This window comes from Mugil cephalus, chromosome 19, assembly GCF_022458985.1.
Source record: "Mugil cephalus isolate CIBA_MC_2020 chromosome 19, CIBA_Mcephalus_1.1, whole genome shotgun sequence".
In the NCBI taxonomy this organism is placed as follows: domain Eukaryota; kingdom Metazoa; phylum Chordata; class Actinopteri; order Mugiliformes; family Mugilidae; genus Mugil; species Mugil cephalus.
In genome coordinates this window covers 6,464,179-6,479,660 of record NC_061788.1, presented here as the reverse complement: position 1 = coordinate 6,479,660, position 15,482 = coordinate 6,464,179, and the positions used below count along the sequence as shown (strand labels likewise).

Genomic DNA, 15,482 nt, shown 5'->3' with positions numbered 1-15,482 from the left:
TTAATGCTCTGGGTAAGCGGGGCTGTCTTGCAGTTATGTGCTTATTGGTTTAGACAGCTTGAGCCTCGCACTCCACTATCCACTATCAAGAATTACCAGCACATTTAAAAGAAATGGGGACTTTTTCTTTTTCATTCTTAGCCTAATCATTAATAAATCGAGGACTGAATTCACTTCATCAGACGGGAAGCGCTAGAATACCTGGCCTCGACTTCCTAACGCGTTGTGTTGTGCGATGCAGTCAGCTCATCTCAGGCTGCGAGACACAGATGGCCCAGCCGCCGTCCAAACGGGTCGAGCCAACTTTCGAGACGTGGCTCTTTATAAACTGCCCCGCGCCATATCGTGATTAGACCCCGGCTGGAGCAGAGAGGGGATTTCTCTTTCTCCACGGCGGCCCTTTCTCGTGTCCCACTTTCCCTCACAAGCATCCATCTCGGGCTCGGTCCTAAACCTTTCAGCTCGTGACATTCCTGCCTTTTTCGAGAAACCCACACAATGATCTTTTTGCTGCACGTCTTACATCACCACCTACACTGCGAGTCTGAGAACAGGCGGAGTGTTAATGAGGGTGCTGAAATGAGAGGGGGTCAGAGAAGGTGACTGGTTCTAATGTCTATTTAACAATCTCTTTTGCTCATAGTTTGCCGCGCGGTGCCAGGCTCATCTCAGAAGCCCAATCTTAATTTTTGTTATCTTGTGGAGATTTCTGTCCATTGAGACTCAATGTCCTGCACGGCCTTTCTCCCTGGGTGGTGTAAGAGATAAGAGGTTAGCCGAGACTCTCAGCGGGGATGTGGCCAGATGCTAACAGGTTTTGGCGGTGCAGCGTGAGGACAAGGCTGACTTTATGAGATAAAAGCATCTTTCAGGCCAGGGAAGACATTCGGAAGATGTTTTATTTCCGCAGCGTCTGAAAGCCAGCTCACAAACTTTGCCTATATCGGTATTTCTCCATCTATCTTACACTAACTTTTTTAAAACAAAAAAAAACAGTACAGCAGAGCAGCACTGACCTTTTCCCAGGAAGTACTTAAAGAACCATCTGGTGTGGTACTCTGGATTCTCCAGATGGACATCGGTTCTCCTCCAGGTTCCCGGAGTGTAAACCGAAGTCTGTTTGTCACGCGCACAAAACACACAGACACACACACACACATGCATGGCACATTATCATCATGATGGTCACAGCTTGTGTCACAGCGGTCTTCTCTGTGGAGAGCTGTTACACAATGCGGCCGTACAGATTACAATGCAGGGCAAGAAATCATGAAGCGGCGAGCTGCAGTCTGACTGTCACCCTATGAAGAGCGACGACGTAGACTCTCATTTAGAAAATCACATTAAGACGCTGGCAAACTGACTGTAGAGCAAAGATGATCAACACATGCTGGAAAGTTTCAGTTGTAAAGTGTATATATATATATATAATGTTGTAGTACGATATCTTTGGAGAGCTCCGAGGTAAACAGCTGATTGTGTACAGAGACGTCAAGGGCAATATCATCGTCTAACAAGCACATATAGCATGTGTGTAACTTTCATTTACAGACAGCTGAGAAGCTTAAACCATTTTTAATGTAAAAAAAATAAAAAGGTAATTTTAGAAACCACAAAAAGTAAGTACTTGCATTAAACACTGAAAAAGCAATGAAATTTATCTAGCGGGCATGTTTTTTGTTTTTTTTTTCTTAATTTTGTTCTCCATTAATCGTCCTGATTCTAATGTGTCCTGTGACGTATTGGGTGGGTCACAGTCTTGAGGTTGCGAACCAATTCAAGAAGCAATTTGTCACGGCAGAGAGAAAATCTATACCGCCTTAATATAAAGTGATCATTGGGGAGTTTAGAGATGCTAGCAGGCTTATTTTGTACCATAGCACGGAGCCAGGCTAGCAGTTTGGCCCTGCTTCCAGTCTTTACGCTAAGCTAAGCCGATCATCAAAGCTTCATATTTAATGCAGGACCAATAGTGGCATCAGCTTCCTCAACTACTTCCTGTCAAGAAAGCAAATAAGCCAGGCTAAGGGTCAGCGTGTAATGTGCAGCCTTTTGATTGGCTTGGCAGCGATGGGGGCGGGGCCTACTGTGTACAGGAGGCTTAGATTGACAGGTCTCGGCTAGTGCTGTTGAGACAGCTCCTGTATCCTGAATGAGTGAAGTGCTGACTGAAAGACAACGTCTTCTGCCTCCATTTATAAAATATTTGTCGGATTCATGTTAATGTGTATTCAAGGAAATTTAAATTTGTGGGGAAAAATGGAAAAAAAAATATGAAAACCGTCTAATCAACCAAAGGTTTTGTGAACCCCCTGCAATATCTCACACCCTGTTGAAGACCTATGCTGCAAGAAGGAATGCTACCGACGGTTCTTCATCCCAGCTGCCATCAGGCAAGATGGGCAACACAAGAACAATAACTTGCACCTGAGACTTGTTTTGAGACTCTTTTTTTTTTAATCAGAGATTCTTTTTGCACAATAATCTGCTTTTTCCACTGCCTTATCTTGCACAAACTGCCTCACTGCTAGCAATTACATTACCATTTTTTAGCAATTTTCATTCCTACATCCACACTGTACATACAGAATGTCCTTATATTTCTATTTTCTGCTATATATATTAGAGTGCTGTTATTTTTTTGTATATTTTTTTGTCTAATTCTGCGCTACGTCAAACGTCTTAAAAATACCTATGCATCATTTACTACCTGTAGCTGTTGATGGCTGCCCATCATTTGTTGCGATTAGTAAGCAACCCTGGGGGGCGGGAGGGCAAGTGGATAGCTGGGGCTCATTTTGCGCACAAATGTGTATTACAGTTTACGTACCTCATCCGATGAGCCATTCTCCACCCTGAAGCGCCCTGCCCTCTGAATGGCCCCATCTGCGTCACTGGAGATCAGCTGAGAGGGACATGGAGAGAGAGACAGAGAGAGGCAGACATGTTTAAAATTAGACACCTGACAAACCATGACTCGTGGCAGACAGTAAGAGGTCATACAGCGCTCGCAGACAAAAGAGAAGAGGAACCACTGCAGACACATCACCTCCATGTGACAACAACAGCATGCTAGCGTCCCCCCGTTCATCTACATCGCCAACGCCGCTACGGACATCGATAAGTCTCTGCGACCAGTCCTTTGCTGTAAAAACATGTTTTAATTTTTTTTTCTTCTTCTTCCCACATTTACCTCATTTTCATCTGAGACCCTGTACTTATCGGCCCAATTACCCGTCTCTCGCTGACTCACCTCTCTTTACTACAGCTCTGGAGTGGAGACATTATGAGAGCAAAAATGGGACAGTTAATGGTAGTGTAAGAGACTGAGTGAGACGAAAGAGGGCAGAGGACGAGAACACAATGTATCCTGTCTAATGACATACAACTTGCAGAAATGGTTCGATGTTTTAGGAAATACTCGACGCTTATTCGCCGTCTCGCTGGGAGTTACGTGACATTTAGGTGAGCACCGCGTGTAAACTCGTGCACTTCTTGCTCCATTTCTTATGCAGAGGCACAAAAGTCATTTTAGGCTTAGCTTTAGCTGGTAGTGGTCGGCAACACTGGTACTGCAACAGTAGGGGTGGGAAAAAATAGCGAAACGGCAATATATCGCAATATTTTTTCTTCCGATACAATATAGATTTTCTATGTCTTAATATCGATTTTAAAAGAAAAAGACTACTTTTCTGTACAAGTGCAATAAATTGAAAATAGATCATTGGATTAATATTAGTTTTTGACTCAATTTGTCCAATGAATTATTACTATCATCTGCTGTACATATATGCAACGTGTATTACAAGCTGCATTTAAAATTTCTCAGTGAACTACGTAGAATATTACAACATATCGCAATATCATAATATTGCAATAATGTATCGTATCGTGACTCAAGTATCGTGACTCAAGTATCGTGATACGTATCGTATCGTGTATTTGCCCACCCCTACCGCACAGACTGAAAGCTTCTATTGGAAAGTTTAGACAAGACGCTCATGTTAGCCGCATGATGAATTCTACTAATATAAGTAATTCCTTAACTTCTCATCTTAAGTCATTATCCAACTACAATTTCAAGCTTCGGCTGCACTTTGTGCTTGGTGCCAATTACAAAATCAACCGGCTAACTCACTAAAATAAGGCAGGAGATCATTTAACCTGAATTATGAGTTTGTTACCAAGTTAGCTTTGCACAAAAAAAAAAAAAAAAAGCTAACCTAATGAACATACATTTTGTCATACGTAGGAAAAAACTGGAACCATAAGCTTGTGATGAACATGGAGTGTTACAAATGGAAGATGGGCTGGTCTTTTCCAGTGTTCAAATGGTCTGGTGATGCATTCAATTTTCATTTTTGAATGAACTATTATTTATGAATTATTAATGAGCCCTCAGCAAGAATGTAGCTGGTAGTTTTTAGCCATTTTCTTACTTTTGCTGCTCGTAGTGCATGGCGTTATTTATTTTGTTTTCAGTATCCCATAGATGCCTTGTGTTTGACCATTGGTTACTGCGTTCTCAAAGCACATATTCATATTAATGTGTCTGGTTTGGACACAACATGTTGATTGGTTGGTTGCAAAGGCTAGCTTACATGAAACTAAACTAAGAATTTCCGAGCTGCATTTAACGCTTCTCTTCATTTTACTAGTTTGAGTTCTGTATAAATGTCCAGAATTAAGATTAAGGCATAGAAGGCATTTAAGGCATTACTCAATAGTAGAAACTCCAAATGTTCAGTGGGTCACTGTTGCTGCTGTTCACCATCTTCTCTTTGTCCTTGTGGATATCTGCAAACCCCTCCTCAACCTAATCCTCTTCACGTCCCCATTTCCTTCTAAAGCCCCCCAACAGCCTCTCACTGAATCGTGTTGTGTTACCAGGCAACAGGGAGTCTCTCCTCCCTTGCTGCATTTTTTATTTATTTTTTTATTTATTTCTGCATTTCTGCCCTTCGCTCTTTGACCCTCTTGACTGCCACTCTATTTCACCGACAGAGGCCTCTGCTCTGCCGGTGTGTTTTAAAAATATATATAAGGGCTGAAATATGGCCAGATGGAACGAAATGGTCCAGAAAAGCCAAAAAAAGAGAGGAGGCAAGTTCCTGAATGAGACGAAGTGAAGATGGAAAATTAATCTGCTGATTGTTTTCTCTTCTCTCCATTTCATCCATTTCAGAGACCGGCTTCAAACATCCTGCTTTGTCCGACCATCTTGTAGATACAGAGACGTGAACCAGGTCTGTCATGTTATAACGTAACAGCAGAATATGTTAAAGGTCAAAATAGGGAAGAATTTTATGAACAATAGAGGGAGGCAAGATTCAAAGAACAGAAACCGAGCTTCATTAACATGAAGTTCATTCAAAATGACCAGGAGCAGGCTGAGGAGTCGAACCTTAAGATACAAATATCCCTCCAAAAAAACTAAAAGAAACAGACTGAAATAACTAGAAAGCACGTCTAGAAGAACACAGACAACTGAAAGGAGAAGACGCTGAACTATAAATTCAAAAAGGGCGACTCAGACTGAACACAGGTGATAAAGGAAACTTGAGGGAAAACAAAAAGTATAACAACAAGACAACTTCGAAATATGAAACAACAGAGGAAAACTGCAGTAAAACCAGGACAGGAAAAGATATTTATATATTAATATATTTTTATAGAAATACTCAAAGGCGATTGGTCCTCAAGAGCAATTAGCACCAGGGAAGACAGCTAGTGAAGCTAGCTTTAGCCTTTTGGAGGATACATCGCTACATAGATGTTGTCAAAAGTCGGAGCAGCTGAGTTGGCAACAAAAATTTGAAGTTCATGTGCGGTTAATGGAAGCTGACATAAAGTTTTGCGGCATCTGACAGAAGTAGGAATCACAAATTTGTCAGAGGGTGCGCAATGATGCGGAAAGTAGTGTTGAACCTGTAAGATACAGTACGATACATTTTCTGTATCATTAACAGTTAAAATGAATGACGGACTGGAGACTGATGAATTCTATCAATTTTAGTAATTCATCTTAAATCATTATCGAACCACAATTTCAAGCTGAATATTTGAACCTATGTATTATTTGAATAGCTTAACACTGAAAAACGTTCATTTAAACTGAATTGTGAGCTTGTTACCAAGTTATCTTTGCACCAAAAAAAGCTAATCTAATGAATGGTTTTTCCTGACGCAGGCGGTTATGGCCTATTCTGAACAGCTGACCAAGCCTGTGCACAGCGTTTTATCAGTTTGGGCCGTGAGCTCCACTTCAGCCGATCACTTGATCATGTTGGACGGTTAAAGGATGAGGAAGAGTGGTGATAGAGCACTTATCATGGAGAGAGAGAGGGAGACGGAGGGTAGAAGTCCATTCACAGCATTCCTGTGGGTGAGGGAGGATAAAAGGCCAGAACTTCACGTCCTCAGTAAAATCATTAATAACTGTCACGCTGACTTTATTGTTCATGTTAAATTAAATCTGATACGCAATACTGCATCTGGGGGCTTGGTGCAAAGATCATAAAGGAAAATTTTCAACTCAGCTTTACTGGATTTAGTGGGGTCAGAGAGAGGCATTCGAATTGTGACATGTGAATAATTTGTTGTTAATCTTCAGGTCTTGCCACACATTTCCTGCAGACAAGACACTCTCACATACTGGATCACTATTATCTGTACATATAGTTAGGACAATGTTTCACATGTCATCAGCCAAGTGCGTCTTTTAAAAATCAGACAAATCACTCTCAACAATGTGCAGCACAAGAGGCACACTAAAAACCAAAACACAACTAGCTTCTAATGCCCTTCAGATGGCGCATCAAGCGCTTTCCTTCTTTCAAACCCACATACTGATCAGTCTAATCCTCAAAATGTCCTTGAGAGAGAGCTGGCAGAACACCATTTGTTTACACACATTTCCATGTTTCCTGTTAAGGCAGAGGGAAGGAGACCACCAACCCCAACTTGAAAAATCAAGCCCGGTCCACTGGGATGAGCAGACACCGCCACCATCTGTAGTTATCATAACACCGACAAAATTACCATTTGGTCCTTTCTGGGTGCTGGTGACATACGTTTATGAAAACATACGTTGTCTTAGATTTCATGAGGACTTGTCAGATGAAAATAACTACTTAGATCACAGGTCTTCAACAGGGGGTCCGTGAAGGTACTGTATGGGTGGGGGGGGGGGGGGGGGGGGGGGGGGGCATAAATACACATTATCACAGCATCACTCGAGCTGCCACCTGTCAATCTACTGTTCACATTAGGCCCTGCCCCTGTCGCTGCTGAGCCAACAGTGCTGCTTGCTTTGTTTTATTTTCTTTATCTCTTAATTTCATATCTGTAAATATATATGTGTAAATGAATAGTTGAATCTGTGTATTATTTGAATATCTTAAATTTGAATGCAAAATGATGATAATAACGTATATTTATAAATAGCACTAGGCCGAGTTTAATTTAGAACATGTATGTAGTAGGTAGGGGATCCCTACTTGATCTCTCATCAGTTTGGGGTCCTTGGCCTGAAAAACATTGAAGACCCCTGACTTAGGAAGGTAAAATACGAATGTAATGAGGATAATTATGTTACAATTCCTCTAACTGCACACAGTAGCCACATTGATCTATAAATGGAAAATGTATGAAATTATCTGATGTTGGTTTGACATACCCTCATCTATGTTTAGTTGTTGTTTTAGTTTAATTCTTTAAACTTCTGCTTCTACTTATTTAATTTTCTATTTTTTTGGACTCATGTTTGCTTTTTCATCTCCTTCATCCTTCATCATTAAACTGTCTGCTGCAGCAACGCTGCATTTTCCCGATGTGGGATACATAAAGGATTACATTAGCTTAGCTTAGTTTAGCTTAGCTGAAAATCGGTGACACATTCCTGAATAAGCCACAACATAAATTTGTTAAAGGTGTACTTACTTACTCATTCAAATTTATATTTATAGCCATGCAAACACGGCTTCCACCTCCTAGCTTTGGGCTACTGGAGACTCTGATTGTGATGAATTGCGTTAATTGTGCTACCGTGATGCCGCCTGCTCAGTGGACTGGCCGGCTAGCTCTCAGACGTTGCTCACAATAAAAAAAAACAAAAAAACAAAACTGGCAACTGCTACAATGAGTTTCATTTTATTGAGAGTAATGACAGTAGACCATCGTGTGTGATCTGTGTGCAGGTGCAAGTAAATCAAGGGCCGGCGAGCTACAGTCTGCTAGCGAGAGTTTTTCTGACAGAGGAGTGAGGAGCACGGCTGGCGGAAAAATCAAACGGTTAACCTTGCAGCAATTTCAGAGAGGAAAAACACACAGGGGGGTTTATCTGGTGACTCAGCAGATCCACGTACGACTGAAGGCACCACCTGCAGTCGTGTGAGGTTATGCAGAAAACTGTTCCCCTTTCACATGAAACGGTAAGAAGGAGGGAGGAACACGTTCTGCACGGTGACTGCAATGAAGGAAAATGAGGATCTAAGAACCGTAGTGTGCGTGTTCAGGATATTCACTTCGTGATCGACTGAGAAAAAAATAAAAAAAATCTCTCAATCAAATCAATGACGTCAATGAAAAGCAACTAAATTAAAAGAAATATTCCCATCAATATAACACTGATTGCTCCCAGACCTTTATGTGCCAGCAAGTAAAGCACTGGCTGCATTTACACCCTTGGGTATGTGGCACGTAATGAGATAATAAAATCCAGCGTATAGGAAGGAGCCAAGGAGGTTTACTGCAGGTGTGAAGCTCTGATAAACAACACAGAGGTTCCTGCGCAGTAATTGGCGACGTTTTAGAAGGGGCTGCAGAAAATACTACACTCTCACCTTTCATATTAACAGGGCTGGAAACGAAACAGATTTTCCTGGTGTGGTGGTACGCGCCCGTGTTTGAGCTTCGCTGTTCTGTCAAAATCTGCGTTCGCGCGCGGAAAATGGAAAGTAAATGTCGACGCTGTAGGCCTCCATTTCTCTTCCCTCCTGCAACATTAACTGTCCAATCGCAAGATAATGGAGGGGAAACCAACGCAGCGTCCAGACGGAGCCATGCACCGCCTCCCAGGTGCAACGTGTGTGTGGCTGCACGCGAGGGGATTAAAAAAAAAAGAAAAAGAAACATTCAGTGTTAAACGTGCGTTTAGGTAAGTGCTTGTGCTGCAGTGTGTGAATAGGCTCTCTGCTGTTTTGGGGTGAAAGAATGGAAAATGTCAGGAGAAAGGCGAGATTAAGCACTCTGGGGAGTCTGTGTGTGTGTGTGTGTGTGTGTGTGTGTGTGTGTGTGTGTGTGTGTGTGTCGGCGCAAACACACACGCATGCATTACGCAGCCATTGCTTCTAAATCATGCAACAGAAGAGTGGCAAAGAAGGAAAAGCTGCACTCCAACGATTCCCCCTGGACCGGGGGAGGCAGACGAGAGGCAACAGGGGAGAAGGGGAGAGAGTGGAGGTGGGGGGGGGTCCGTTATGCTTCTACGCTTTAACAAACAACCCATAAAACACCTCGGCACTGCTTGGGAGAAATAGTGGAGGGCTGGGAGTAAAAAAAGAAAGAAAAGAAAAGGGGCACCAAATATATAAAGATAGAGGGACAGAATGAAGGATGAGGCCAACGGGGGAAGAGAGGCAAAGAGCGATGTATAATGACAACAAAAAAAACGAATGATAAAAGAATAATAGCCATCTCCACGAAGCGTAACCTTATGGGAAAAGGGCACTGCTTTCCGGCTTTAAAGACGGAGCCCGCTCTCTCCGGCGCGCACACTTAAACAGCTTCCATTTTAGAGCACAACCCGAACATTTCACAAACACAATCGAGTTCTCATACAACCTCTGATTTCCCCAAGGCCCACGGGACAAAGGAGCGCCGTGGCGCAAAGACAGAGGGATACGTGTTTGCGTGTGCGCGTCGGCGTATTAAATCAATACTTTTGTGACGGCTGATAGATAATTGATCTCATCAGCGGGCCCGTTCATGCGCACTCACAGTCCTCCAGGAAGGCGGAGAACTCGGAGGCCTCGGCAGCAGGGAAGGAGAGGAATGGTAGGGGGAAGGAACGGAAGAGAGGCAGGTGCACAGTCTGAAAGGAGATATGAAAAAGGGCGGGGGAGGAAAAAAAAAAAAAGAAGACGGTAGACTTGCAATAAAGCCTGCCTTCAAATGGGGGTCGTGTTTGCAGTGTTCACAAGAACGCGCCCACTTCTTCTTCTTCTTCTTCTTCTTCTTCTTCTTCTTGTGGTATTCACAACCTTAGCTAGTAAGTTATTCCATCCACCATTCCATGTAAAACGGAAGCCTGCTTTTCCTCAAAGAGATGTCACGTCACGTCAAACATGTAACGTGAACGAAAAATAAAAGTAAATCCGTTAAAATGAGCTCAGATGGAGGCCATAGCATCGGTAAGGTCTTAAACCCTATTTGCACGGGATTAGTTTTACCTGAAGACGTCCTGTGGTTCAGATATTACAGCCTACGTCTATGTTTTCATTGTTTCATTTCGTGCATTGAAACGCGATAAACAAACTCTGTGTTTTACTCAAATTTAAGTTCTGTTGTTATGGCTCTGCTACTTCCCATCTCACAGAGAGTTTTAATTACTTTGCAAATTATAAAGGATGATAAAAATATACTTTTGATACCATTCATCCTGGAATGAAAAGAAAAAAATACCAACGAACTGGTGGTATTTAAATCAGCTCCACATTTGCAGATGAACACAATGAATGACTGATTTAATTATTTCATCCGTCTAAACAAACAACTAGAAGTATAGTTCTTGACTTTGCACTCTAACATCTGTCCAAACTTTGAATTATAGCACAAGAGGCAGAAAAAAAACTCACCATAAAAAAAAACTCACCTCAAAAGTAAAATTTCACCCCTAAATCACAGAGATGTCGATTTGCATTAGTTTATCAGAGGACCTCAGTGTTACGAGAATTGTCGTAGAAAATTTGTGGTGTAATTTTACTTTACAAATCACGGACATGGACGATTCGCACAGAATTATGATCACAGACGACCTCCATGATAATAAGAAATTACCAGAGGTCCCCAGGTAAAACTAATCTGGTGCAAATAAGACTTTTGCCACCAGGAACATTTAATCATCACATCAGAAGAGGAATGGCTCTAAACTAAAACTAAACGCAGCATCAGCTTCTCCGTAACACATCCGTGGTGTTCAGCGAAACAAATGTGAATGTCTGCGTGTTGCTATTAAAAGTCTAGACAGTGAGAGATGTGGAAGTTCAGGAGAGTCATTATTCAAAGTTGCACTGATGCACGAGAGAATATGAGAGGTGCAAGGGCGTAAATACCCCAGTGTGTCACATGGACTGTCCGATGACTCAGACAGTCCAGAGTAAAAATACTACAGCTGCAGAAGGGAAGTGAAATACGGCAAATGAAATCAGAGAAAACCAATCTGCTGTCCACCTTTTTCAAAAGGATGTTTGTCTTTGTGTGGCATTCACAGTCATGATTTACTCACGCTTAACTAGCCTGGACACAAAAGCCTGGCTGATGTTGGGATTTCTTTTTTTTTCTTTCCTCACTCACAAGAAATTCAATGAAAAGATCAAGATTAACCAGCTCAAACCAGTCCCCCAAGAAACGCAACAATAGATCCGGGAAGATGAGATCCTGACCAGGCAGCCCTTAATAAGGTGCCTCACCAGTTTATATTACAGTGTGCTCCAGATCCCAAATGAACTGATCATACTAACAAATAGTGGCTGCGCTGTCAAAGCCTGATTCCTTTGTGCCACAGACATCCATTGTGGTTATAATTGTGTTTTTTTGGGGCAACAATGGACCAAAGGAGTAAGGTAAACATGCTTTGGGTACACAGATTATTCTTGTTGGTTGGATCATTTCATTGTTGGTTTTGGCCTTTTGTGGAATTTGTTGACATGAATGAAAATATAGAATATGCTTAGGCATATAAAGGATGAATTTAGTTCGCGAGCACACAATATAATCCTAACACGCAGGTATTTTTGAGCCGCTGATCGCTGCTCAGCATGCATGTGGAAAGCTCTTTCATGCAGTGGAGGGCTCCTGCAATGCAAATGATGATGTATAATGCATGACGTTGTCGTGGTCATGAAATAACAACCGGCTGCATGCGAAGAGAAAACTTAGAGGTGAAATCAAAGTCAAATAATAACTGTTTTGTGGCCGTGCGCCTCTGACTGCTACTGATTAGCAATAACGCTACCTGCGGCTAGGACAAACCCAGCCACACAAACACCACCGGCATCAATACCTGGCCATATATACTACAGCTACACAGGCGATGACTAATCTAATGACTAGGACTGAAGGCATCGGGCCATCGACCCACCCAGGAGTCACGCTGATGAGTGCAGCCACTTAAAGGGCCCTCAAGAGCGGGCAGATGCTGCAGTGGAGCCTTGGATCACAGAGCGCCATGCATCAGCTGCTTTAATAGACAATTAGTTATGAATCAGAGCAAATGGGGGGGTGGGGGTGGGGCGCAGATGGAGACGCAAGAATCAGAGAGTTTAATAAATCTGAATAAGGATGTTTTGGAGATTCTAATCATTTCTAAAACAGGATAATAAAGTCACAAGCCTCTGGCAGCTTCAATGAGGGACGCAAGTAGTTTGAAACTGACCATAACTGTAGTTAAAATGAGACAACAAATCAAGAAAACTATTTAGTAAAGTGTTAAACACCAACAAGTGATCTCCAACAGAAGAGAAAACACAGATGCCACACACACAGCATGACGAGAAAGACAAAAAAAGACATCTTCGCTGCAACAAAGTGCCCTGGCGAGCTCACATCCTCTGGGAGGTTTTTGTCGGTTTGCATTTTAATTTTCAGGTGTTTGTGCATAAATACCTCCCACTGTAGCCGCCACGTTGATACAAGTAGTTAACCTCATGATGTACGTCCACGCCTCAATTTCAATAAGGAATGTACCGATCGGTACAGAAAAGAAGAAGGTAGAAGAAGAAGAAGGCAGGTAGATGAAGGTAGGAGAAGGAATGAGGAGAAGGAAGAAGTAGAAGGAGGTAGAAGAAGAAAGAAACAACAAAAACGTGCTGCATTCAAAAGAAAAGAAAAGCATCCTCTGCACCAAGGTGAAAATATTACAGGAAGGGTTACAGAGTGTATTGCGTTGGATGACCAGCCCATTTCTGTGGCAGGCTTTCGCCGTTTGTTCGTCTAATAAACACAAAAACAGATGCAGTCGCACACAGTGCCGCGCGCGCACACACACACACACGCTGAGAGTGGGAATAAATTCAACGCGACAGTGCAGTCAAAAGCCTCTGAGGCAGTGACAGTAACACTGGTAGGCAGGTGGGAGTGGAGCCGTCTGCTCACCAGTTGCCGCGAAAGATTGACAGCCAACCTCTCACCACAGCGGCTCTCAAACAGACACACACTCAAACAAACACAAACACACACATCGGCTCCGACAGAAGTCTCACCGCTGTGCTCTGCGGCACACGGAGCCGAGTCAAATCCGCGTGCCCACACATAGAAACAATCAACTTGAAAGTCCGTCTGAGGGTTTTTATTCTCAACACCTCCATTGCCTTTTTTTATTTTTATTTTTTTTTTCCCCCCTCCTCCTCCTCTTCCTCCTTCTCCTCCTCCTCCTCCTCCTCGCCTTCCTGTGTGGATTTGGAGACAGCCAGCACCCACTTCACCGCCAACCGCCTTCATCTCTGGGCCTCGGATGACGACAAGTCAATTCAATGGGGAAAAACATTGTCACGCTTTCTAATTGTTGTCGACTTCTGCTTTTTAGTGCTCAAGTATTTGGAAGCAGAGTGCGGGGACGTCGCTGAATGAAGTGACAAGAATGGTGGGAGTTTTTGTCGGTGTTTTGATGCCACCATGAAGTTGGTTTTTGGGGTTTTTTTTTTTTTTGCTCATCTGCATTAACACTTGGTTAACACTTTAAAATGCACGTCTCTGAGTGTGAGGGCACAAAGGACAACAGAAACCTTGCATGTGTTGACTGGAGTCATTGGTGCATGAAACAGGTGACCTGTAGAGCCAGTACAATATTGGTTTTCCTTAAACTTTGGTTTATTAAGCAAATTAAGCAACTAAAATGTTTCTACATGACAGCAGCACGGATCTAGGGATGGCAAATAATTGGATATTTTGTCGTGATGTTCACTGTCCCCCAATGATGACAGCTGCACAGGGAGCTCATGAGGAGCTACTTTTCAGTGCCATCATTAGATGGACTTCCCTTGTTCACGACGAAATGTGTTAATTGCTACGGCAACTGCTGCTAATGTTTAAGCTCCCCAGAGGATATGTTGTGACACTGTGTTCAGAATAATGGTGAAAAAGCAACAAGTGTTTGGTTTTTTTTGTTTGTTTTTTAATGGAAGCTGGCATCATGAACCTACAAACGGACGGGCTGCAAATCAAAAGTTGTGCTCGCATTATTATTTTTCAGTTTTTAAATGGAATGACCGACTCTGCAATGGTGTAGCCTTGGCCTTTCTGCAGATTCATCGTGTGAACGCGTAATAATGACTTATCCTGTGCACACATTTTTGATTTTCATATCAACTTAACATTCAAATTTTTTTTTCACGAGTACTTGATCATCTGGAACGAATAACTTCCTGCCCAAAAAGCGGTTCCTAGCCTCCTAGCTAATAGCAGCTCTTCTTATTTTTCCCCTTTTGAATGATGAATAAAGACACCTGCCACCTGCTGATATGGGGAGTGCTTCCTTGTCACACAGGCCTAGAAGATACAGCGATAAGGCATAACATTATGACCACCTTGTGTCTCGAGATCAGTCGTGATTATGTGGAGAATGGACATGGGTCTTTTGAGGGTGTCCTGTGGTGTCTGGTAACACACACCACAGGTGTTATTAGCAATTGGATGTTATTAGCAATTTGGAGGCCAGACCTTGTGCTGTCCTTCCTGTTTTTGTTTATTTTTCGTTTAGTTTTGTTTTGTTTTTTGTTTTTTTTTTGGAGTTGTTGCCATCCAGAAGTGTCATTGCTGTGGGGTGAAGTTGTCTGGTCTGGTCTAGGTGGGTGATAACATCCACACTAACGCCAGGTCCAAAAGTTTCCCAGAAGAACATTGTGTTGTCACAAGATGGTTAACATAATTTGCTTCTCCTGCCAGTGGTTTTAATGTTGTGGCTGATTGGTGTGTGCCAGTTAATCTTCGTGAGGCATTTGAGGCAGTCGGCCTTTGTTGCCGTTCTTCGACGTTGGTTTGGTGCGTCCGTACCTTCAAAGGGAAATTATATTTCAAAAGTGTCCCGTATTCCTATGACTTCCAGTGGAAGTTCAAGAAAAAGTTTCACTATCAAATGGACTTGAAACTGAGCTTTGACTTCAAACTCTCTCATAAGGAGGCTTAAATATAACTGGATCCTATATCCCGGAGTGAGTAATACTGCCACGCTGGTGTCTGTAGATGTACCTTCCCTCATTGGCAAC

General features: G+C 42.6%; 1 protein-coding gene across 5 annotated transcripts in view; it reads right to left on the bottom strand.

Annotated features, from left to right (window-relative positions):
• garnl3 (GTPase activating Rap/RanGAP domain like 3) overlaps positions 1 to 15,482 on the bottom strand; it is a 79,433-nt gene that overhangs the window by 34,639 nt on the left and 29,312 nt on the right. For all 5 annotated transcript variants that reach the window (XM_047569422.1, XM_047569425.1, XM_047569426.1 and 2 more), the window contains exons 3-4: positions 2,831 to 2,905; positions 1,017 to 1,116 (exon numbers count right to left, since the gene is read on the bottom strand). In XM_047569422.1, the coding sequence (XP_047425378.1) occupies positions 1,017 to 1,116; positions 2,831 to 2,905 (175 nt within the window). The remainder of the gene's footprint in view (positions 1 to 1,016; positions 1,117 to 2,830; positions 2,906 to 15,482) is intronic.